The sequence below is a fragment of the Nycticebus coucang genome, chromosome 3 (assembly GCF_027406575.1).
Source record: "Nycticebus coucang isolate mNycCou1 chromosome 3, mNycCou1.pri, whole genome shotgun sequence".
Classification (NCBI taxonomy): Eukaryota; Metazoa; Chordata; class Mammalia; order Primates; family Lorisidae; genus Nycticebus; species Nycticebus coucang.
The window spans coordinates 61,640,667-61,663,308 of record NC_069782.1 but is presented as its reverse complement, the minus strand read 5'-3'; the positions used below and the strand labels follow the sequence as shown (position 1 = coordinate 61,663,308).

The window sequence follows — 22,642 nt, the reverse complement described above, 5'->3', positions numbered from 1 at the left end:
TGCTGATCTCTGATGTTGGCTGTAAGCAGTGAGAGCTCCCTATAAAGTTCATCCTATGTTTTCTACATGTTTAGAAATTTGAGTAATAAAAGTGAAAATAATAGTACCCACATAGGTGTGAATATGTGAATATGTGAATAGGGCCAAACTTGTACAGATGATTTGTGAATGGCTCCCAAGTCTGGGATCCTCTGACTACTTCCAAGCATTTCCTTGTCTTAAAGAGGAGACTAAGGCTGCTAAGGACAAGGGTTAGACCCCCAAATCTCCCAGCCAATTGGGCAGATATGACCTGAATACCTCATGTTGTGGGGTAGGAGGAGACATCTACAAGTGTCCTTTCCTGGTACCATCCCTACTGATCAACTCCAGACTCCCAGGAGAGTAGAGGCAAGGTATCTGGTATAATTAGACCCTATTTAGAGGCACTGTTGGGAGTCCGTAAACTCCTTCAGTCTTAGCCATGTCCCCAAGCCACCTCAGAGTTTCAAGAAATCCATCACATCATCTGTTAACACGCTTAACTCCACGACATACTTGGAGAAGCACTGATCGATAAAATTTAAATTTGAATTTCAGAGAAGATAAATGACAAATAACTTTTTAGCATACACACATTCCAAATACTGCATGGGATCCACTTAACCTAAAAATTATTCCTCATAAGTCTAAAATCTAAATTTAAATGGGCCTTCTGTATTTGTATTTGCCAAATCTGGAAACCCTAATTTGGAAGTTTCTCTTGCATTGAGTCTTTGTCCCCTATTCCTCCCACAGAATGGCATTATGCAATTTTGTCATTCCTCATTGTCTCCTCTTTAAATCTAATAACCCCAACTGGGTATTCTGAGGTTAACCTTTTTTTTTTCTTTTTTAAGATAAGTGTCTTACTCTGTCACACAGGCTACAGTCCAGTGGCACTATTATAGCTCACAGCAGCCTGGAACTCCTGGGCTCAAGCAATCCTCCTGTCTCAGCCTCCCAAGTAGCTGGGACTACAGGAATACACTATCATGCCTGCTAATTATGTTATTTTTTGTAGAGATGAGGGTCTTGCTATTGGCCAGGCTGGTCTCAAACTCCTGGCCTCAAGCAATCCTCCTGCCTCATCCTCCCTAAGTGCTGGGGTTAGAGGTGTGAGCTGCTGCACCTGGCAATGGAAGGCTTTTTAGCAAGAGCAAGTTCAAGGATGAACAAGCAATGAGCCAAGATGGGCATGAACTCAGGCTCAGACATGCCAATTTTGAGGATCTTAATTCGAAATCTGACAGAAGTTAGGACAGAGGTGGGTCTAGAGCTCAAGTGAGACATCTGGATGAGGAAGGCAAACCTGGGAGACATTCAGGGACACACACATGCACTTAAAGCCATGAGGCTGGATGAGAGTCCCAAGGGGATGTAGATAAAGAAGATGAGAGGCTGAGCAGTGGGGCTCGCCAAGGCAGAAAAGCCTCTTCAAAGACACATCTGGTAAGAGGAAAACAAAATTATTCCTCACAGGGAAAACATCTGTCCACAAGGAACTGGCTAAATAAATTACGGGTCTTTTATATCGTGGAATGTACTACAGCCATAAAAAAGCATGATGAAGTTCTTGGTTACCATTTGGCTCTTAGGAAGAGGATACTGAATTTGTGGAATTTGGGGAATAAGATCTTTATTAGCCATTAAGAGCTGTCAAAGAAGCAAGCCGGACTGGGGAAAGGGGACTGGTGAACTGGGATTGAGGCTGGATGAGGCCTTCATTGACAATGCTCTGGAGCTCAGAGCATTCCATATTAACTCAAGATGTCCAGACCTTTATTTCTCTTCCTTGCCCCAGCACTGGGTGTGAGGCTGTCTTGGGACAAACGGGACTTAGAGGTGGCTCTGTGCAGCTGAGGCTAACCATATCAGTGGAATCTGGGGGCTTACCATACATCCCTCAGCAAGGCAGCAAATCCCTCCTTGAAGGGGAATCTGGGTGACACAGAATGAAGCTTCGTGTAGGCATGAATTTTTACCTTTGTTTGCACTTGCCTGCTTTGTTTACTGCTGTGCCCCAGTGCTGTGCACACAGTCAATGCCCAATGAATATCGATGGAATAGACAAATTTCCCAATAGCCTTGAAGTGTGGCAAAGTGTGACTAGGTTTTGGCTAATGGAGAATTCATGTGATAGAGCCACGCTACAGACTCTGGATGGCAATGTCGAGATGGCTACTTGGAAGGAAAGACATTTCTATCTTCTAAGATATCAAGACTTCTCTCCCTCACTGTCATAACTAATTAACAAAACCTCAAGCAGAGTAGGTACTCAGTAAATATGGGTTGTATTTCTCAATACGGATATTTGATCATTTGGTTTAACTTTAAAATTTAAGCCATTTGACTAGTGTCTTCTTATAGACATTTTTTTTTTTTTGAGACAGAGTCTTGCCCTGTCACCCAGCTAGAGTGAGTGGCATCATTATAGCTCACAGCAACCTCAAACACCTGAGCAAGTGATCCTCTTGCCTCACAGCCTCCCAGGTAGCTGGAACCACAGGCACGTGCCACAATGCCCTGCTAATTTTTGTTATAGAGGGTGTCAAAAAAATGTGTACATATTTTTTGAAATAAGCAAACTGGCTCAGTGCCTGTAGCACACTGGTTATAGTGCCGGCCACATGCACCAAGGCTGGCGGGTTTGAACCCTGCCAGCTGAATTAATAATGACAACTGCAACAACAACAACAAAATAGCCAGGTGTTGTAGCAGGCACCTGTAGTCCCAGCTTGTTGGGAGGCTGAGACAAGAGAATCGCTTAAGCCCCCAAATTTGAGGTTGCTGTGACCTGTGACGCCACGGCATTCTACCCAGGGTGACATAGTGAGACAAAGAAACAAGCAAGCTATACTAAAAGTGTAATACTCTCTATATATCTATAACAAAAATGAATACTGGGCGGTGCCTGTGGCTCAGTGGGTAGGTAGGGTGCCAGCCCCATATACCGAGGGTGGTGGGTTCAAACCCGGCCCCGGCCAAATTGCAACAAAAAAATAGCTGGGCGTTGTGGCAGGTGCCTGTAGTCCCAACTACTCGGGAGGCTGAGGCAAGAGAATTACCTCAGACCAGGAGTTGGAGGTTGCTGTGAGCTGTGATGCCACGCCACTCTACCGAGGGTGATAAAGTGAGACTCTGTCTCTACAAAAAAAAAAAAAAAGAATACAAGTCACATTGAGCACTTCTTGTAATTGCAGAAGTCAAACATGACTTGAATATTAAAAATTTAATACAGGCCAGGTGCGGTGGCTCACACCTGTAATCCCAACACTCTGGGAGGCCAAGGCGATGAATTGCCTGAGCTCAAGAGTTCCAGATCAGCCTGAGCAAGAGCAAGACACTGTTTCTAAAAATAAAAAATAAAAAAAATTCAGGTATTGTGGTAGCTACCTATAATTCCAGCTACTTGGGAGGCTGAGGCAAGAGGATCACTTGTGCCCAACAGTTTGAGGTTGCTATGAACTATGATGCCACGACACTCTACCAAGGGCAACAAAGTGAGACACTATCTCAAAAATAACTAACTAACTAAATAAATAAATAAACTTTAATACAGTTTTTTTTCTTTCTTAAAATGTGTATACTTTTTGGGGTACCCTCTGTATTTTTAGTAGAGAGGGAGGTCTCTTCTCTTGCTCAGGCTGGTCTCAAGCTCTTGAGCTCAAGTGGTCCTCACATCTCAGCCTCCCAGAGTGCTGGGATTACAGGTGTGAGCCACCATGCCCAGCCATCGTACTGACATTTATTTCCAACTCTTCATAGTGCAGTGTGATAGACTGTCTCCAAAGACCGCCATCATCAATTCCTTCCATCCCACAATGTCCTTTTCTCCAACCCTTGAATTTGGGTGTGGCATGTGACTTGCTCTATCCAAGAAATATGGCAGGAGAGCTGCCATGTGACTTCTAAGCCAGAAAACAGGTAGCTTCTGCTAACTCTCTCTCGGAAGCCCACTGCCATAGGTGGAGTAAAGACCATAATGCAAACCTCACATGAGGCAGAATCACTTAGCTGAGCCCCATTTAGATTCTCAAATTGTGAGAAATAATGAGCTGTGTTTGTTTCAAATTCTTAAAATTTGTTAGGCATAAATAGCTAACTGAAACAACAGGTGTATAAACAACTCTGCCATAAGCAACCTTGTGGCCAAATCTTGGTTCACTCCTTTAATCATTTCGTAGAAATTAATAATTAGAAGTGGACTGTGTGGACTTGAAATGGAATATCAATTTAGTTCCCAGAGAAATGGTAGCAATTCCCACAAGCTTTTTTTTGGAGTATCCTTTATCCACAACCTCTTAGTTCTGTTTCCTTTTCTTTTCTATTTTTCTTCTATTTTATGCGTTGGAGTATCTAAAAATCCTTTTATTTTTTAATTTTCAATTTATATCAATTCAATAGGCCCATTTGCATTCACCCTAGAAAAGGTAACTGCAATCAGAGCTTCTCTCTGATCATAGAATGATAACCAAAAACCAGTAGGACAGGCTGATTTGCAGGTGAGAGCCAAAATATTCATTCATACAGAACTTACTGAGTAAACAAAGTTTAGAGGAATAAAACACATTAAATACTTATGAGGGCTCAATGCCTGTTGCTCAGTGGTTAGGATGCCGGCCACATACACTGGGGCTGGTGAGTTAAAACCTGGCCTGGGCCTGCTAAACAACAATGACAACTACAAAAAAAAAAAAAAAAAAAAAGCTGGGCATTGTGGTGGGCACCTGTAGTCCCAGCTACTTGGGAGGCTGAGGCAAGAGAACTGCTTAAGCCCAAGAGTTGAGGTTGCTGTGAGTTGGGATGCCACAGCACTCTACCAAGAGTGACATAGTGAGACTCTGTCTCAAATGATTAAATAAATATGGAGGGTGGTGGCTTTCCCTGGGATCCTCCCACTTTGGGAGGCTGAGGCAGGGGATTGCTTGAGGTCAGGAATTTGAGACCAGCCTGGGCAACATATTAAGATCACATCACTACAGAAAAAAAAAAAAAAAAAAAGACATAAGACACATTAAAAATATATACATAATCCTAGCACCCAGGGACCCTGGGTTGCTGAGGCAGGAGGTTCCCTTGAGCTCAGGAGTTTGAGACCAGCCTGAACAAGGGTGAGACCCTGTCTCTACTAAATACAGAAAAATTAGCCAGGTATTGTGGCGAGCACCTGTAGTCTCAGCTACTTAGGAGACTGAGCCAGGAGGATGGCTTGAACCCAGGAGTTTGAGGTTGCTGTGAACTAGGCTGACACCATAGCACTCTAACCTGGGCAATAGAGTGAGACTCTGACTCAGGAAAAAAATATATATATACCTTTTGTAAAAATATATATTATATATAAATATATTATATAATATATTATATATAAATATATTATATATTATAAATATATTATATTGTTATATATATTAAGGTATATTATATTATACCTTGTGTAAAAATATATATTTATGGAGTCCCTACAACGTGCCAGGCACTGTCCGAAGTTGCTTTTTTTTTTTTTGGCAGTTTTTGGCCGGGGCCAGGTTTGAACCCACCACCTCCTATATATGGGGCTGGTGCCCTACTCCTTTGAGCCACAGGCGCCACCCTCAAAGTTGCTTTTTATGGGGGTGGGACATAATTCTAAGAGGGGCTTTACCTAACAAATGTAAACAATGTAACCTAATTCTTTGTACCCTTAATTAACCCGAAATATTGAAAAATAAGTTACATTTTTTTTTCAGCTTCAGGTCACTACCCACTTTAATTTAGTGTTTCTCAACTGGAAGCAACTTTGGCCTCTGGAGGGCCTTTAGCAATATCTGAGGCATTTCTATTATAATGATTTCTATTACAAGCAACTTTGAGGGTGGCGCCTGTGGCTCAAAGGAGTAGGGCACCAGCCCCATATATAGGAGGTGGTGGGTTCAAACCTGGCCCCGGCCAAAAACTGTGGGGGTGCTCCTGACACAGAGGGGGCAGAGTCCAGAGAGCATCTCAATGCCCTGCAGTGCCCAGGACACCCTTCCCTCTTCCCAAAGAATTCTCCAACTCAGAATTTCAATAGTACCAAGGTTGGAATAGACTAACAGAATAGAAAATATCAAAGGACATCGCTCAAAGTAAGGATAAGGCCAGGTAAAGTGGCTCATGCCTGTAATCCCAGCACTTTGGGAGGCCAAGGCAGGAGGACCACTTAAGGCCAGAAGTTCAAGGTCAGTCTGGGCAAGATCCTGTCTCTAAGAAAAAAAATTTTTTTTTTAATTACCTGAGCATGGCAGTGTGTACCTGTAGTACCAGCTATTCAGCCTGGGCAATAGAATAATCCTTGCCTCTGAAAATAGAATTAAGGCCAGGCGTGGTGGCTCACGCCTGCAATCTTAGCATTTTGGAAGGCTGAGGTGGGTAGATTGCTTGAACTCAGGAGTTTGAGACCAGCCTGAGCAAGAGCAAGACCCCATCTCTAACCTGGATGAGGATCTTTTCTCTTTTCTTTTTCTATTAAAAAAAAAAAAAATAGAAACAAACAACAACAACAAAACAGCCAAATGTGGTGGTACATGCCTATACTCCCAGCTACTTGGGAAGCTGAGGCAAGAGGATTGCTCAAGCCCAAGAAATGGTTTTTTTTTTTTTTTTTGAGACAGAGTCTCACTATGTCACCCTGGGTAGAATGCTTTGGAGTCACAGCTCACAGCAACCTCAAACTCTTGGGCTTAAGCGTTTCTTTTGCCTCACCCTCTCAAGTAGCTGGGACTACAAGTGTCCGCCACAATGCCTGACTATTTTTTGTTGCAGTTGCCATTGCTGTTTAGCTGTCCTGGGCCAGGTTCGAATCCACCACCTTTGGGGCAGGTGTATGTGGTTGGTGCCCTCACCACTGTGCTATGGGCACCAAGCCAAGAGATGGCATTCTACCCAGGGTAACAGAATGAGACTCTGTCTCAAAAAGATAAAAAATAAATAAATAAAAATAAAAAAGGAATTTAAAGGATAACTTCATAAAATTTTTGTATTTCATGTATTCAGACACTATATAAGGTATGTTTCTCCTTATTAAGTTCTAATCAAAAAGTTTAGATGAACACTATCCTAAGGACCACAGAGCTGACATTCTATAGACAATCAAGAAACAAATGAATTAATGAAATTCATTTGTTTCGGACAGTAGCAAAGTGCAGAACACTAACAAAGCTTACGTTCTGAAGAGTGCCTAGGACATTTGCAAAGGTGATGTGGGAAGGCTTTTGTTTTTGTTTTTTTGTAGAGACAGAGTTTCACTTTATGGCCCTAGGTACAGTGCCATGGCATCACACAGCTCACAGCAACCTCCAACTCCTGGGCTTAAGTGATTCTCTTGCCTCAGCCTCCTGAGTAGCTGGGACTACAGGCGCCCGCCACAACACTTGGCTATTTTTTTCTTGCAGTTTGGCCGGGGCCAGGTTTGAACCCGCCACCCTAGGTATATGGGGCCGGCACCTTACCGGCTGAGCCACAGGTGCCGCCCGTGGGAAGGCTTTCTTAAGGGATGGTATTTGAGCTGAGATATATGTGCTGGGAAAGAGCTAGACTCAAAGCAGAGCAAAGCAAAGGCCTTGTGATGGATCGAGCTTGCCGTTTTTGAGGAAGAGATTGCAGACCAGTGTGGCTGCTGGAGCCCAGTGCGGAAGGGAGGCTGGAAGGAGATGAGGGCAGAGGTTGGCAGGAGTTCTGGGGAGCCATAGTTCAATTCAGCTTTTCCAAGGATCAAGTAGGCTGTGGAATAAAGAAAAGACAGCAGGGCACAGGGATACAAGTAAGCTGGGACACTCAGTAGAGAGCTGTTGAGAGGCCAGGATGGTATTGATGAAGGTGATTAGCAGTTGAACTGTCTAGAGGTAGAGATGAAACAAAGAGGGCAGGGAAGAAGAGGCAGCAATGAAGACCCCCACCTCAGAGGCTGGGAGGGCAGGGTGGGTGCAGGGAAGTGCCCAGGGGAAGGGCTATGGGGGTGGTAGGGCCTGGCCCATCTCTCCAGGGTGGAGCAGGAGCTAAGGCCCCAGGGGAACCAGCCAGGCAGGGCCACCCGCCTGACTCACAGTAGAAACTGGGACAGCTGCTGCCCACTCACCTCCTTAGTCCCAGCGGGAAATAAAGGTGAGTTTCCAGACTGTGGGGGCACCACCCTCTGAGCCCAAATGCCAGCTCTCCACAGTGAGGTCCTGCCTGCCAGCATTTGGCTCTATCTGGGTCTTCTGCCTTGGGCACTTTCCAGGCCTCCTCCAAACTCGTCCACCTCTGTGACCCTCCCTCTGTTTTGCCCCTGATTGTATGAGGCTGAGAGTATCTGTATCCTCTTCTATCTCCTCATCAGACTGAAGTCCTCCTGAAGTCACAGAGAGTACAAGACTACTATTATCTACAGGACCCAGTATGGAGTTTTAAGAGTCCAGCACTTAGGCATTTTGGAGAACTCTTATTGATATGTTAAAATCCACTTCAAATAGACTGGGAGGACCTCTCAGACCTTCACAGTCCCTGATATCACACCTAAATAGCTAATACATATCAATAGTTAATTCAAATTGAGCACTTATTGCATTCCTGGACACTTCCTGTGGACCTTATGCACAACAACTCTAGGAGGCAGCTCATCATTATCCCCATTCTGCAGATGCCTCCAAAGCCTTTTCTCCTAAACTTTCTCCCTTATCACCTCTTCATCTCTTTGTTCATTGTGTATTTGATAAGCACCTACTGTGTGACAGCACTATTGTAGACACTGGACACAAAATAAGAGGCACTCTTAGATGACATTTGAGCTGACAGATGAAAAAAGATCTGCCTTGAGAAGGTCTGTAAGGAGGAATAAAGGCCCCAGCATTACCAGGAATCTTCCTCCTTCCACTCTCTGCCCATTCTCTTCCCTATGCTGGGAATGCCTTTTCCCCAGCTAACATACTCCTACCTATCCTTCAAAGCCCAGTTCCAAAATCCACTTCTCCAAGGACAGCTTTCACAGAGTCCACCAACCTCTGGGCTCCCACAGCCTGGGGTCCTTCTCTCTATCCCACAGGCGACCAAAAGTGGACTGGGGCAATCCCAGTCGGAGTCAGCCCCACCAGACTGGAAGCTCTTTAAACACCAATGCCCAGTCTGAGTTCTTTATGGGTTCCCACTTCAGATGAGCTGTGGGAAGGCCGGAGCTGATTTTTTAAATAATAAAAAGTAGACAACTAAGACACGATCAGGTGCAGTGACTTGCACCTCTAAGCCCAGCTACACTGAAAGTTGGCATGAGAGGATCCCTTGAGAACAGGAGTCCCATGCTGCAGTGAGCTGTGATCAGGCCCCTGCGTTTCACCTGGGCGACAAAACTAGACCCTGTCTCAACATATATGTTTTGTTTTGTTTGTTTTTTGAGACAGATTCTCACTCTCCCTCGGTAGAGTGCTGTGATTCTCCTGCCTCAGCCTCCCAAGTAGCTGGGACTACAGTCGCCCACCACCCAGGTATTTTCTTTTTGTTGTTGTTCTGGTTGTGATTGTTGTTTGGCAGAACCCGGGTGGGTTCGAACCCGCCAGCCCTGGTGTATGTGCCTGGCGCCCTAGCCGCGGAGCTACAGGCACCGAGCCATGTTTTTTTTTTTTTTTTTTAATTAAAAAAACTAAAACAATTGGTCTCCAAGGGAACTCAAACTGGTGGACCTAAAAGTTCTCCAGCATCTACTTCCTACTCTGGCCACGCCCCCTTCAGGCTCCGCCCCTGAATCGCCCCGCCCCCAGCAGTGCCCGCCCGGTTTCCCGGAAGTGAACATCTTAGCGTGCGTGCTTTTCGTGATCAAAGCACGCCGGGGGTTGTAGTTTCGCCATCTGACGGAAGCCGAGCGGAGGGATGTGGCACGGAATATTGGCTAAGGGGGCCAGAGTAGCCGCTAGCAGGGGCCCAGCGATGGGGCCTCGTCTCGCCGCTCGCTTCCGCATGCAGCGGCCGCCGCTGCAGATACCCAAGAGCAGCCTGGCCCTACCTCGGAGCCTGCACGCGACGCCAGCTTGCGCCCTCCCGCTCATTCCCATCGTGGTGGAGCAGACGGTACAGCGGCCGGGCGGAGACGCGGCGCGGGGGCTCTGGGCGGGGGCGCTGGGGGAAGAGTGAACCCTCACCTCCTTCATTTTCCCCAGGGCCGGGGCGAGCGCGCCTATGACATCTACTCGCGGCTGCTGCGGGAGCGCATCGTGTGCGTCATGGGCCCGGTGAGCGCCCGCGCCGGGACCCTCCTCACCGCCTGCCCCGACCCCGCGAGCGCTTCCTTCACGACTTCGCGATCTCTAGGGTTTCACCCCCGGCTCCGCTCTGGCCCAAATCCTCCCACTGCCTTTCACTCCTTTCCTGGCCCTCAGTCCCCTGCCCCGGTCCTCACTCCCTCTGCTCGGTATCTCTGAGTACCTCTCCCTGACACCTCGCATCCCCTCCCCATTCCTGGGTTCCAGTTCCTGTCCTTGACCATTCTAATCCTTTCCCTTCCTCTGTCCGGATTCCCCTCTTCCTGTGCTCAGACACACATGAGTCCCAGCCATAACCCTCTATCCCTTCTGGGTCCTGAATCCTTCCTGACACCTTTTACTTGGGCTCACTTGGGCTCTGAACCCCTTTCAGGTTCCCTAATCCATCCCTAGCTCCATCTCCCAGGCCCCTTCCTTAAAACTCTTTCCCCATCTCCAATCTGGGGATACCCTCCCCCCCCCCACCATCCCCACCTGCAGATCGATGACAGCGTTGCCAGCCTTGTTATTGCACAGCTGCTGTTCCTGCAGTCGGAGAGCAACAAGAAGCCCATCCACATGTACATCAATAGCCCTGGTGAGCAGGGCCTTTCCTGGGTGTCATGGTCGCTCCTCAGGACACACAGGTGACTCAGGGACCAAAATCCCTAGTCAGGTATGTTCACCGTCTGGAGAAAGGGTCCAGAATTTCAGAATCTCAAGTGTCTTGAAACTACCCAAAAGGTACCTTTTGCTTGCTTTGAAACCTAAGATTCACCCACAGAATGCACCTCTGTAATCCCAAGCTTAGTGTTTTGTCAGCTTGACCTGGCTGACCTTTTAAAATTGGTGGATTTAAGGGAATAGTCAATTTTTTAAAAAAGTTTTAAAAAATTATTTTGTTAGAGGCAGGGTGTCACTCTGTAACGAAGGCTGGAGTGCAGTGGTGCAATAATAGCTCATCACAGCCTCAAACTCCTGGGTTCAAGCAAAACCTCCACCTCAGCCTCCCCGAGTGACTGGAGCTACAGGTGCACACCACCACACCTGGCTTAGAGAGTAGGCAGTTTTGATTACTTCTTCACTACACTGGGCATTTTTTTTTTGGGGGGGGGGACAGAGTCTCACTATGTTGCCCTCAGTAGAGTGCTTTGGCATCACAGCTTGCAGCAACCTCAAACTCTTGGGCTTAAGCAGTTCTCTTGCCTCAGCCTCCCATGTAACTGTGACTACAGGCGCCTGCCACAACACCTGGCTGTTTTTTTGTTGCAGTTGTCATTGTTATTTAGCAGGCCTGCCCAGGATTCGAACCCACCTGCCTGCTGTGTGTGGCTGGCACCCTAACTGCTGAGCTACGGGCACCAAGCCAGGCATTTTTATTTTTTTTTTTAATTTTTATTTATTTATTTATTTGTTTGTTTAAATCATAGCTATGTACATTAATGCAATCGTGGGGTACAATGTACTGGTTTTATATATAATTTGAAATATTTTCATCTAACTGGTTAACATAGCCTTCACGGTATTTTCTTAGTTACTATGTTAAGACCTTTATATTCTACATTTAGTAAATTTCACATGTACCCTTATAAGATGCACTGTAGGTGTGGTCCCACCAATTACCCTCCCTCTACTCATCCTCTCCTCTCCCCTCCTTTCCCCTCCCTTTCCTCTTTCCCCATATTCTTAGGCTATAATTGTATTATTTTTTTTTTTTTTTTTTTGAGGCAGAGCCAACAGTGCCATGGCATCACAGCTCACAGCAATCTCTGACTCCTGGGCTCAAGCGATTTTCTTGCCTCCGCCTCCCAAGTAGCTGGGACTACAGGCGCCTGCTACAACCCCCAGCTATTTTTTGGTTATAGCCGTCATTGTTGTTTGGCGGTGGACGGGGCTGGATTCGAACCCGCCAGCTCAGGTGTAGTGGCTGGAGCCTTAGCCGCTTGAGCCACAGGCGCCGAGCCATATTACGATTATTTTTTTAAGACAGAGTCTCACCCTATTGCTCCGGCTAGAATACTGTCATTTCAGCCTAGCTCATATAACAACCTCAAACTTCTGGGCTCAAGCAATTCTCTTGCCACAGCCTCCTGAGTAGTTGGGACTATAGGCACCTGACACAACGTGTAAATAGTATAGATGGGGTCTCAGTTTTGCTGAGGTCAAGGGATCCTCTGGCCTCAGCCTTCCAGAGTGCTGGGTGAGATACAAAGCCCAGCCATATACCAGGCACTTTTTAAAGTATTTCATTCATATTTAACTTATTTTGTCCATATACCAAGCCCACATGGGGCAGATGATTTAGTTATCTCCCATCTACTTGGAGGGACTGTGGTCAGAGGGTCTGAGTAACTTGTTCACAGTCACACAGATGATAAATTGCCCAGCCAGGGATCATACCCAAGCAGGCTGGCTCCTGAGTCTTCACACTTAGCTGACACTCTCTTCTGGTTTGTAGTTTCTTTTGGAAATTTGCTAGATCTGGTCTCAGTGGGCTCATGTGTTTGTGTGGCAACACCTGACTACAACAAGCACTTTCCTTTTTGCCCCACCTGGTTGCCTGTTCCCTAACCATGGTGACATCTGCCTGTATGACCTCTGCTTTATTTTTTATTTATTTATTTTTATTTTTTGAGACAGTTTCACTTTCTCACCCTTAGTAGATTGCTGTGGCATCATAGCTTATAGTAACCTCAAACACTTGGGCTTAAGTGATCCTCTTGGCTCAGCCTTCCAAGTAGCTGGGAATACAGGTGCCCACCACAACTTTTAGAGACAGTCTCACTCTTGCTGAAGCTGGTCTTGAACTCCTGAGCTCAAAAGATCCACTTGCCTTGGCCTCCCAGAGTGCTAGGATTACAGGCCTGAGCCCCTTTGACCTCTGTTTCAAAAGGCTGCTTCTACCCAGCCTCTCATTCACACTCTTGCCCTTAGGTGGAGTGGTGACTGCAGGCCTGGCCATATACGACACGATGCAGTACATCTTGAACCCCATCTGCACATGGTGTGTGGGCCAGGCCGCCAGCATGGGCTCCCTGCTCCTTGCTGCAGGCAGCCCAGGCATGCGCCACTCACTGCCCAACTCCCGCATCATGATCCATCAGCCATCTGGAGGTGCTCGGGTGAGTGGTGGGCCATAAGCTGCTGATGGGATACAGGACAGGGTCTGGGTACAGACTAGGCAGAAGTCAGGTGTGGGTGTCAGTGTTTTAAAATGGAGGTTTTTGTTATTCATTCACATATGGTGAGGCCAACAGATTGGGAGACAACTGACATTGAAAAAATAGCTTGTGGGCAGTGCCTGTGGCTCAGTGAGTAGTGAGTAGTAGGGTGCCAGCCCCATATGCCAAGGGTGGCCAGTTCTAACCTGGCCCTGGCCAAACTGCAATAAAAAAATAGCCGGGCACTGTGGTGGGCGCCTGTAGTTCCAGCTACTTGGGAGACTGAGGCAAGAGAATCGCCTAAGCCCAAGAGCTGGAGGTTGCTGTGAGCTATGATGTCACAGCACTCTACTGATAGAGTGGGTGATAAAGCGAGACTCTGTCTCTAAAAAAAAGAAAAAGAAAAAGTAGCTTGTTACTTAGATCCCAAGAAGAAGGGACATACTAAGCCATTGCATGCCATGCAGGATCACACAGAATCACCAGGTTCATGGGAGGGGTGCAAAGGAAGGGAGGGGGAAACATGGGCACAAGTCTGCAGTGTGGCCTCTATAGGAAGCAACAGGCAAGGCAAGGTAAACAGCCTCAGGATGGCCTAGTTTGAATCATTTTTGTAGGCTCTGGGGTGTAGGGACTGTCCTTAGTTGTCTGGTACCCAGCCCTGGGTGAATAGAGTAGGGGAGGAAAATGGCTTGTAGTATGAGAGCCCCATGAGGGAGGTGGTTGGGGGGTGTGGGCTCTGGATTTGTTGGTTTGTATTTAAAAGGTATGCTGGGCAGTGAGTTTTTTGTTGTCTCTAAGAATTAGCTAGGCTTGGAAGGGGCTCTTCTTCAGTCTGCAAGGCCCCAGATGCAGAAAATAAGAGAATATGCTTAGTATAGTCAAGAAGGCCTTCCAGTGGCAGGAAAAAGCAAGATGTGGAGGGATGTGAAGATCCCTGTTTCTGCCTGAAAACTGGAAGCCCAAACAAAGCCAAGGGAGGGCTCTCAAGTCCTCATCCTGAGCCTCTTCATGAGTGGGTGACACTGATTCTGGCCTTTGATCTCTCACTCCACTTGGGATGCCCTTCAGGGCCAAGCCACAGACATTGCCATCCAGGCAGAGGAGATCATGAAACTCAAGAAACAGCTCTACAACATCTACGCCAAGCATACCAAGCAGACCCTGCAGGTGATCGGTGAGTGCCCCTGCTCCTACCTGCCCTGCTTTATTTATTCAGTGCATACAAACACGCCATGTATGTTCTAAGCCAGGCTCCTCGGTCTCAGTCCTGTGGACATCATCCTCTGTAGTGGGGACTGTCCTGGGCCTCTGGCCTCCACCCGCTAAAGGCCACTAACCTCCCCCAGTAGTAAGAAGCAAAAAATGTCTCCAGATATCACCAAGTATATCCTAGTGGGCAGAATCATGTCTTATTAAGAAACACTGTTCTGGGCGGCGCCTGTGGCTCAGTTGGTAAGGCGCCAGCCCCATATACCAAGGGTGGCAGGTTCAAACCCGGCCCTGGCTGAACTGCAAACCAAAAAATAGCTGGGTGTTGTGGTGGGCGCCTGTAGTCCCAGCTGCTCGGGAGGCTGAGGCAAGAGAATCACTTCAGCCCGGGAGTTGGAGGTTGCTGTGAGCTGTGTGATGCCATGGCACTCTACCGAGGGCGATAAAGTAAGACTCTGTCTCTACAAAAAAAAAAAAAAAAGAAAGAAACACTGTTCTGAGCCCTTAGAAAATATAAACTTATGAAATCCTCACCAAAAAAACTTCATTGAAATTGAAAGGTTTGAACATGGTCTTCAAAAAGAAGTGATGATATTTAATAATATGTGTAACATCACTCATTATTAGGTATTAGGGAAAGGAAATTAAAATGCCATTTCAGTCCTCTACAACAACTAAGATATATATATAAAAAAAAAAAAAAAAAAAAAAAACCTGACAATACGAAATGCTGATGAAGGCACAGAGTACCTGGAATGCTTATTTACTACAGGTGGACGTGAAAATGGGACAACCACTTTGGAAAGCTGTTTGGCATTATTAGCTAAGCCTAAACATGCAGAAAAATTCATTGGCTCCCCTGCTCAGTGTGTAACCATGGATGCTTGTGTCCATGAAAGATGTGAACAGGGACACAATGGCAATACTGTTCATGGGAGCCCCAAACTGGCCCAGTGCCCATAGCTTAGCTGTGGTTTAAACAAAAATAGGTAGAGCTAATCTATGTTGTGAGGGTAGGAGTTACTTTGGGGCATAGGAAGCAGGTGGAGAGGATTAGTGACTAACACCCAAGCGGGGTTTTGGGGAAGCTAGCAATGTTCCATCTTTTGGGCTGGGTGCTGGTCCTGTGGATCTGTTCAGTCTGAAAAGCCATCTTGATATACATTTATGAATTGTACACTTTCCTGGATGTGTATCAATAAAAGGTAAAAAAGGACAGGTGCAGGGGCTCACGCCTATAATCATAGCACTTTGGGAGGCTGAGGTGGGTGGACTGCTTGAGCTCATGAGTTCCAGACCAGCCTGAGCAAAAAATCAAGACTCTGTTTCTACTAAAAATAGAAAAACTGAGGCAAGAGGATCACTTGAGCCGAAATTGGAGGTTGCTGTGAGCTATGACACCATGGCACTCTACCCAGTGTTACAGCTTGAGGCTCTGTCTCAAAAAAAAAAAAAAAATGGAATAGGTATTTTACTGATGGGGAAAGTGAGGCACGGAGTGAGGAGGTCAAAATCAAACAGGGAAGAATTGGTGTAATGAGGACGTGTCTTACTCAACTTGGGCTGCCTAACAAAATGTAGACTGGGGGGAGGGACCTGAATAACAGAGATTTGTTTTTCACAAAGGCTGGAAGTCTAAGATCAGGGTACTGGCTGGTTGAGTTCCTGGCGAGGGATCCCCTCCTGGCTTATGAACCTTCTCGTTGTGTCCTTGCATGGTGGAGAGAGAACAAGCTCTCTGGAGTCTCTTCTTAAAATGGCACAAATTCTATTATGGGGGCCCACCGCATGAGCTCCTCTAACCCTAGTTACCTTTCAAAGGCCTTATCTCAAGGACAGGGCATGGTGGCTCACGTCTGTAATCTTAGCACTCTGGGAGGCCAAGCTCAGACCAGCTTGAGTAAAAGCAAGACCCTGTCTCTATTAAAAATAGAAAACACATTGTGCTGGGTTAGGCAGAGGCAAAAAAAAGGATTGCTTGAGCCCAGGAGCTTGAGGTAGCTATGAGCTATGATGATGCCAGGACACTCTATCCAGGGCAACAGAATAAGACTGTCTCAAAAAAAGCAAAAAGGCCTTATCTCTAAATACTATCCCATTGGGGGCTAGGGCTTCAACATAGGGATTGAGGGGGGTGGGGGGAACACAAACATTCAGGCCAGTCCTGGCCCTAGCTCTCTGTTCTTATCCTCATGTGTACCACCTGCTTCCCTCACCAGAGTCAGCCATGGAGAGGGACCGCTACATGAGCCCCATGGAGGCCCAGGAATTTGGCATCTTAGACAAGGTTTTGGTCCACCCTCCCCAGGATGGTGAGGACGAGCCCAAGCTGGTGCAGAAGGAGCCTGTGGCAACAATAGTGGCAGACCCTGTCCCAGCAAGCTCCTGAGAGAACGGCACCTCATCTTCGGAGTCATGTTGAGGGTCCAAGTGCCAGCCATACCCCTAAGTGAGCCCTGATCACCCCTTGCTGCTGAGCCTAGAGAGTCCCCTTGAGGAACTTTGGATTTGAGGAGTGCCCCTGCAGTGGGGCAGCCTGGCTGAGACACTGTGATTTTAAATTAAATTAAATCTTTGTGTTTTTGCTCTGCATCTGAGGTGCTTTCCATCTCCACTTCACATATATATATATAGATAGATAGATAGATATATAGATATAGATATATATCTTTGGTGCTTTTACTTCAGTGAATGAAAAATGGTCACAACTCAAATGAATGGGAATTTACTATGGATATATGCACTTTGCCAGAGATGTTTATGTCACTACCAAAGATGTCTTAGCAATTCCATGTTCCTCACAAAGTTAGTATAACTGTTGTAAAAAAATCAGCTGTGGTTCTGAATAGCCATTCACAGTTGACCTCAACAACTTATCTAATGTAGGAGACTGGTTATCTGTGATAGGCAGAAGCATGTGCTGGTCCTCAGCCCCAAGTGGAAGAGCTAGAGGCAAAGTCATATCAAAAGGCTTCACATCCATAGCTTCTGATAAAGGGCTTTTTTGTATGGAATCTTATTCACTCACAGTATGATCTTTTATACTGGAATCTAGTTTTATCTGCACCAGAATGGACTTTTGTGCTTCTTTAAATTTTTAATATCTGTATAAGAATTTCCACACAATTCACAGATAAATGGTCTTTCTCCTGTATGGGATTGAAAGTGTTTGTTGAGCTCTCCTGAGGAAATTAAACTTTTCCCACAAATACCACATATGTATAGTTTTTCACCTGTATGTATTCGAGAATGAGTGATAAGAGAACTAGAGACAGCAAATGCCTTCCCACATGTGTCACACACATACGGCTTTTCCCCAGTGTGTCGCCGCACGTGATAGGTCAGGGTGCTGGCCTGGGCAGATATCTGTCCACACCTTTCACAGACATGGCTTATCTCCACTATGCTTCCTTGCATGAATCTTGAGATTGCTGGAAGTTGCAAATTGTAAATTGCACACATCACATTTGTAGGGTTTTTCCTTACCATGATGCATGCGACTGTGGAAGACTAGCTGGCATTTCTGAGCAAATCCTTTATCACAATTCACACTTGTATGGCTTCTCACCTGTGTGAGTTCTTACATGTGTTTTCAGCTGGTTACACTGGGTGAATGCCTTTCCACACAAGTGGCAGACGTAAGGTTTGACTCCTTTGTGTATTCTCATGTGCCTTCTCAAGCTGCTGGCTTCTGAAAATACTTTCCCATACGTGTTGCACACTGGCTTGGCCTTGGAGACACTCTGATCCAGCTCTTCCCCAGAGTTCTCCAGCTCATATGGACTCTTGACACTGGCTATATTGGACATACAGTGTTCTTTCAGAGCACAGCTGGGCTGTGATTTTCCTCGTTTCCGTTTCACTGTAATAGTTTGCACAGTATCTTGTGCTGGAAAAGTGTTTTCCATAACTGATGTTAACTTGAGTTCTGAATTATCATTTCTCTGTGCAATTTGCTCTACTACAAGTGTGGACAACTTAATTGCATCTAAGAGTAATTCAACAGATGCATTTTCTAAAATGTTACTGGGGTATTGCACTATTTTATTCTGCCCTGCTTTTTGGGAGTTGAAAGGGTTCTTTTTACTTTGAGATAACTTCTTTGACAAAGCTCCTTGTTTAGGATTTGCCCAAACTTAATCTGCAGAGACTTTCTGATTTCTCCCAAGTGTTATAATCTCGCAGAGTAAGAAGGCAAGTCTATTGATTCAATTCAATGTTTCCAGTAATACTAGATATCTCTGTCAAGATTTAAAGTTCCTGGGCCGCACCTGTGGCTCAAGGAGTAGGGCGCCGGTCCCATATGCTGGAGGTGGCAGGTTCAAACTCAGCCCCGGCCAAAAAAAAAGATTTAAAGTTCCTGTGTATATAAACTCCAACAATTTCTGAAATCCATCAGCCTTCACCTGACTCTGATCAAGAAAGACATTGTTCTCAGAAGTGCTTCTGTAGATTGCACCAAAATGAGGTGAGCACATTCCTATGAGCTTTACATTGGAATTCCCCAATCACTATGGTGCAGTCACAAAGAAAACCTGCTTCTTGTTGTTTGTTCAGTCTCTCTAAAAGGGTCACAGTGGTGTGAATACTGCATTTTGATATCAGAATGGAATTTTACACTTGATCCACAGCAGCTCACGGGAGCACGGTTTCCTCACTCGCTCTCTCCATCTCCACTTCTTAAAGGTGTTCACAGGCCCCTTCTGCTTCCACTTTGACACTGAGACTTAGACCCTCCCTTCCTTCAGCAAACTCTCCTGAGTGTATACTATATTCAAGGCACTGTTCTGAAGGCTGCAGCATACTGTGAAGAAAACAAAAAAATGTTCTCAAAGAGCCTCCATTCTTGTGAGGTTTAAGACAGTTTAAAAAAACAAAAATTCAGTCTGAGCAAGAACAAGACCCCTGTCTCTACTAAAAATGGAAAAACTAGCTAGGTGTTGTGGCAGGTGCCTGTAGAGCCAGCCACTTGGGAGGCTGAGACAAGAGGATCACTTGAGCCCAAGAGTTTGAGGTTGCTGTGAGCTGTGATGCCACAGTACTCTACCCAAGGCACAGAGTAAGACTCTTGTCTCAAAAAAAAAAAAAAAAAAAAAAAAAATCAGGCTGGATATGATGGTTCCTGCATCTAATTTTGGGAGGCATTTTGGGATGCCTTCCTTTGGTTCCTCCCACATGCTAGGCACAATCCTGCTACAGTGCTTTTGCACTGACTGTGCCCTCTGCCTGGACTGCTCTTCCCCTAGATAACAACATGGCTTCATCCCTCACCTTCAGGTGTCAAATGTCACCACCTCAGTGAGGTCTTCCCTGACCACCCCACCTCCACTTGGCTTCTCAGACAACAGCTACCTGCATACTACCTTCCCTGTTTTTTTTTCTTTTCTTTTTTTTTTTCCACAGCAAGGGCCTGGGTCTGTTCCCCAGGCTGGAGTGAAGTGGCACAGTGATAGCTCACTGCAACGTTGAAGTCCAGGGCTGATGCAATCCTCCTACCTCAGGCTCCCCAGTAGTAAAAATGTGCCACCATACCTGGATAATTCTTAAATTTTTTTGTACAGATGGGGTTTTGCTATGTTGCCTGTTGCCCAGGCTGGTCTCCAACTGGCTTCAAGTGATTATCCCACCTTGGCCCCCAAAAGTGCTAGCAAGATTTCTAGCTAGGTTTTAAAGGTAGGGCTAGGATGTGAGATCTGTGTGACAAGAGAAAGAGAGCAGTCTCAAACCTCCAAGTTGTTGGCCCAAAGCAGCCAGAAAGATAACTTCACTAGAGATGGGAAGCCTAGGGGAGGAGCAGGATTGGGGTGGGGATGAGGAGTTATTTTGGATAAGTTGCATCTGGTGTTTGATAGTCAAGAGGTTAAAATTAAAATGTAGATGACATTGCATATGGATGAATGAGCTGGCCATACCAAGACCTGAGTATTGGATTTGGCACTGTGGGTGGCACTGTGGGCCTTAAATCAGCACTTTTAGTGCTGTGGGAGCCAAAAGCCAGAAACACGCACAAAGAAAGAAGATGGGGATGTGGGGTGGATATTGGAAATAGACAAGTTTTTTTAAGAATTTTGATATCAAGGAGCGCAGAGGTCTGGAAGATGTAGCTAGAGGGAAAGTTAGGGTCAATTTCTTTTAAAATTAAGAGCTCGGGCGTAATATTCATTGGTTACAGTTGTTTGACCTTTTCATTATGGATTATTTAAGATATACTATACATTATTTAGGCTGGGTGCATTGGCTCATGCCTATAATTCCAGCACTCTGGGAGGCTGAATTGGAAGGATCACTTGAGGCCAGGAGTTTGAGGCTAGCCAGGGCAACACAGCAAGACCCAGTCTCTACAAAAAAAATTTAAAATTAGCAGGGCTTGGCCAGGCGCGGTGGCTCATGCCTGTAATCCTAGCACTCTGGGACGCTGAGGTGGTTGGATTGCTTGAGCTCACAAATTCAAGACCAGCCTGAGCAAAACTCGAGACCCCATCTCTACTAAAAAAAAAAAAAATAGAAAAACTGAGGCAAGAGGATCTCTTGAGCTGGAGTTGGAGGTTGCTGTGAGCTATGACTCCATAGCACTCTACCCAGGGTGACAGCTTGAGACTGTCTCGGAAAAAAAAAAAAAATTAGCAGGGCATGGTAGAGCATTCCTGAAGTTCCAGCTACTGGGGAGGTTAAGGCAGGAGCTGGAAGCCAGGGGTTTGAGGTTGCAGTGAGTTGTGATGATGCCACTGCAATACAGAGTGGGTGACAGAGCAAGACCCTGCCTCTAAAACACGCACGCACGTGTGCGCAGAGGGTGCCAAAAAATTGTAATACTCAAGTCACTGCAATTACAAGAGATACAAGTTACAAATACAAGATAACAAATGTTATTGATATATATTGAGTATTACAATTTTAATAGTTTTTTCCTTTCTTTAAAGTGTATACATTTTTTATGGCACCCTGTGTATGTGGACACATACGTATTATTTGGAAGTACAGGTATTGTTGCACCTGTAAATATTTCAGCATTCATATATGAGGAATCTTTAAAAAGAGGACCACAATGCCATTTTCTTTCTTTCTTTCTTTCTTTTTTTTTTTTTGGCCCGGGCTGGGTTTGAACCCGCCACCTCCGGCATATGGGGCCGGCGCCCTACCCCTTTGAGCCACAGGCGCCACCCCACATAGCCATTTTCAAACCTAAAAAAAAAAAAATCACTGTAACCTTGACCCCCTTTACCTCAGCCTGACTGTACTGAGCCCTTCCAGGGGTCCTCAAACTTTTTAAACAGGGGGCCAGTTCACTGTCCCTCAGACCGTTGGAGGGCGGGACTATAGTTAAAAAAAAAAACTATGAACAAATTCCTATGCACACTGCACATATCTTATTTTGAAGTAAAAACAAAACGAAAACAAATACAATCACACCGCCTTATTTTGAGGACCCTTCTCGCCTTAGCCGACTCCATGACCTTAGCCTTGGCCCAAATCCTCCTCTGACCCTTGACGTCGGACCTGTCCTGGGCCCTATACGAAGTCTTGGCCCAGCACCCATTAGGTGGGACCTTACCCCTAAACAGACTATGAAAGAGGCGGGGTTAGGTTACAGGTGGACTTGTGGCACAGCCGATGGTCTACGCCACTGTGTTGATGGTGTCCAATAGCGCAGGGGAGGACCGGTTTCTGGGGAGCCAATAACTTGAAAAGGTGGGCCGAGCAGCAACCAGTAGTCCTTTTTTTTTTTCTTTTTCTTTTTGAGACAGATTTTCAAGCTATCGCCCTGGCGTCACAGCTCACAGCAACTTCAAACTCTTGGGCTTTAAGCGATTCTCTTGCCTCAGCCTCCCAAGTAGCTGGGGTTACAGGCGCCCGCCACAACACCCGGCTATTTTTTTGTTGCAGTTGTCATTGTTGTTTTAGCTGGCGGGTGGGGGTGGGGGGGTTCGAACCCGCCAGCCCGGGTGTAAGAGGCTGGAGCCCTACCCCTTGAGTTACCGGCGCAGCCAACAACCACTAGTCTTGAGGGAGAGGCGGGACTCTGAA

The 22,642-nt window shown here is 46.1% G+C and overlaps 1 protein-coding gene and 1 pseudogene across 3 annotated transcripts; one reads left to right on the top strand and one right to left on the bottom strand.

The window, feature by feature from the left end:
* The first annotated feature begins 9,796 nt into the window (after positions 1-9,796).
* CLPP (caseinolytic mitochondrial matrix peptidase proteolytic subunit) lies at positions 9,797-22,596 on the top strand. 2 transcript variants are annotated; one of them, XM_053584045.1, is made up of 6 exons: positions 9,797-10,074; positions 10,164-10,235; positions 10,746-10,842; positions 13,179-13,366; positions 14,477-14,582; positions 22,363-22,596. In XM_053584045.1, the coding sequence occupies exons 1-6, from the start codon at positions 9,877-9,879 to the stop codon at positions 22,587-22,589; spliced, it is 888 nt and encodes a 295-aa protein (XP_053440020.1). In that variant the 5' UTR covers positions 9,797-9,876; the 3' UTR covers positions 22,590-22,596. The 2 variants fall into 2 exon arrangements, with proteins under 2 accessions (XP_053440020.1, XP_053440021.1); XM_053584046.1 differs by lacking the exon at positions 22,363-22,596 and adding an exon at positions 16,837-17,208 and having other exon boundaries at positions 9,803-10,074.
* Positions 17,327-22,342, bottom strand: LOC128581358 (myoneurin-like; annotated as a pseudogene). The gene has a single exon (XR_008378800.1). The product of XR_008378800.1 is annotated as a myoneurin-like (transcript).
* Positions 22,597-22,642: the final 46 nt, after the last annotated feature.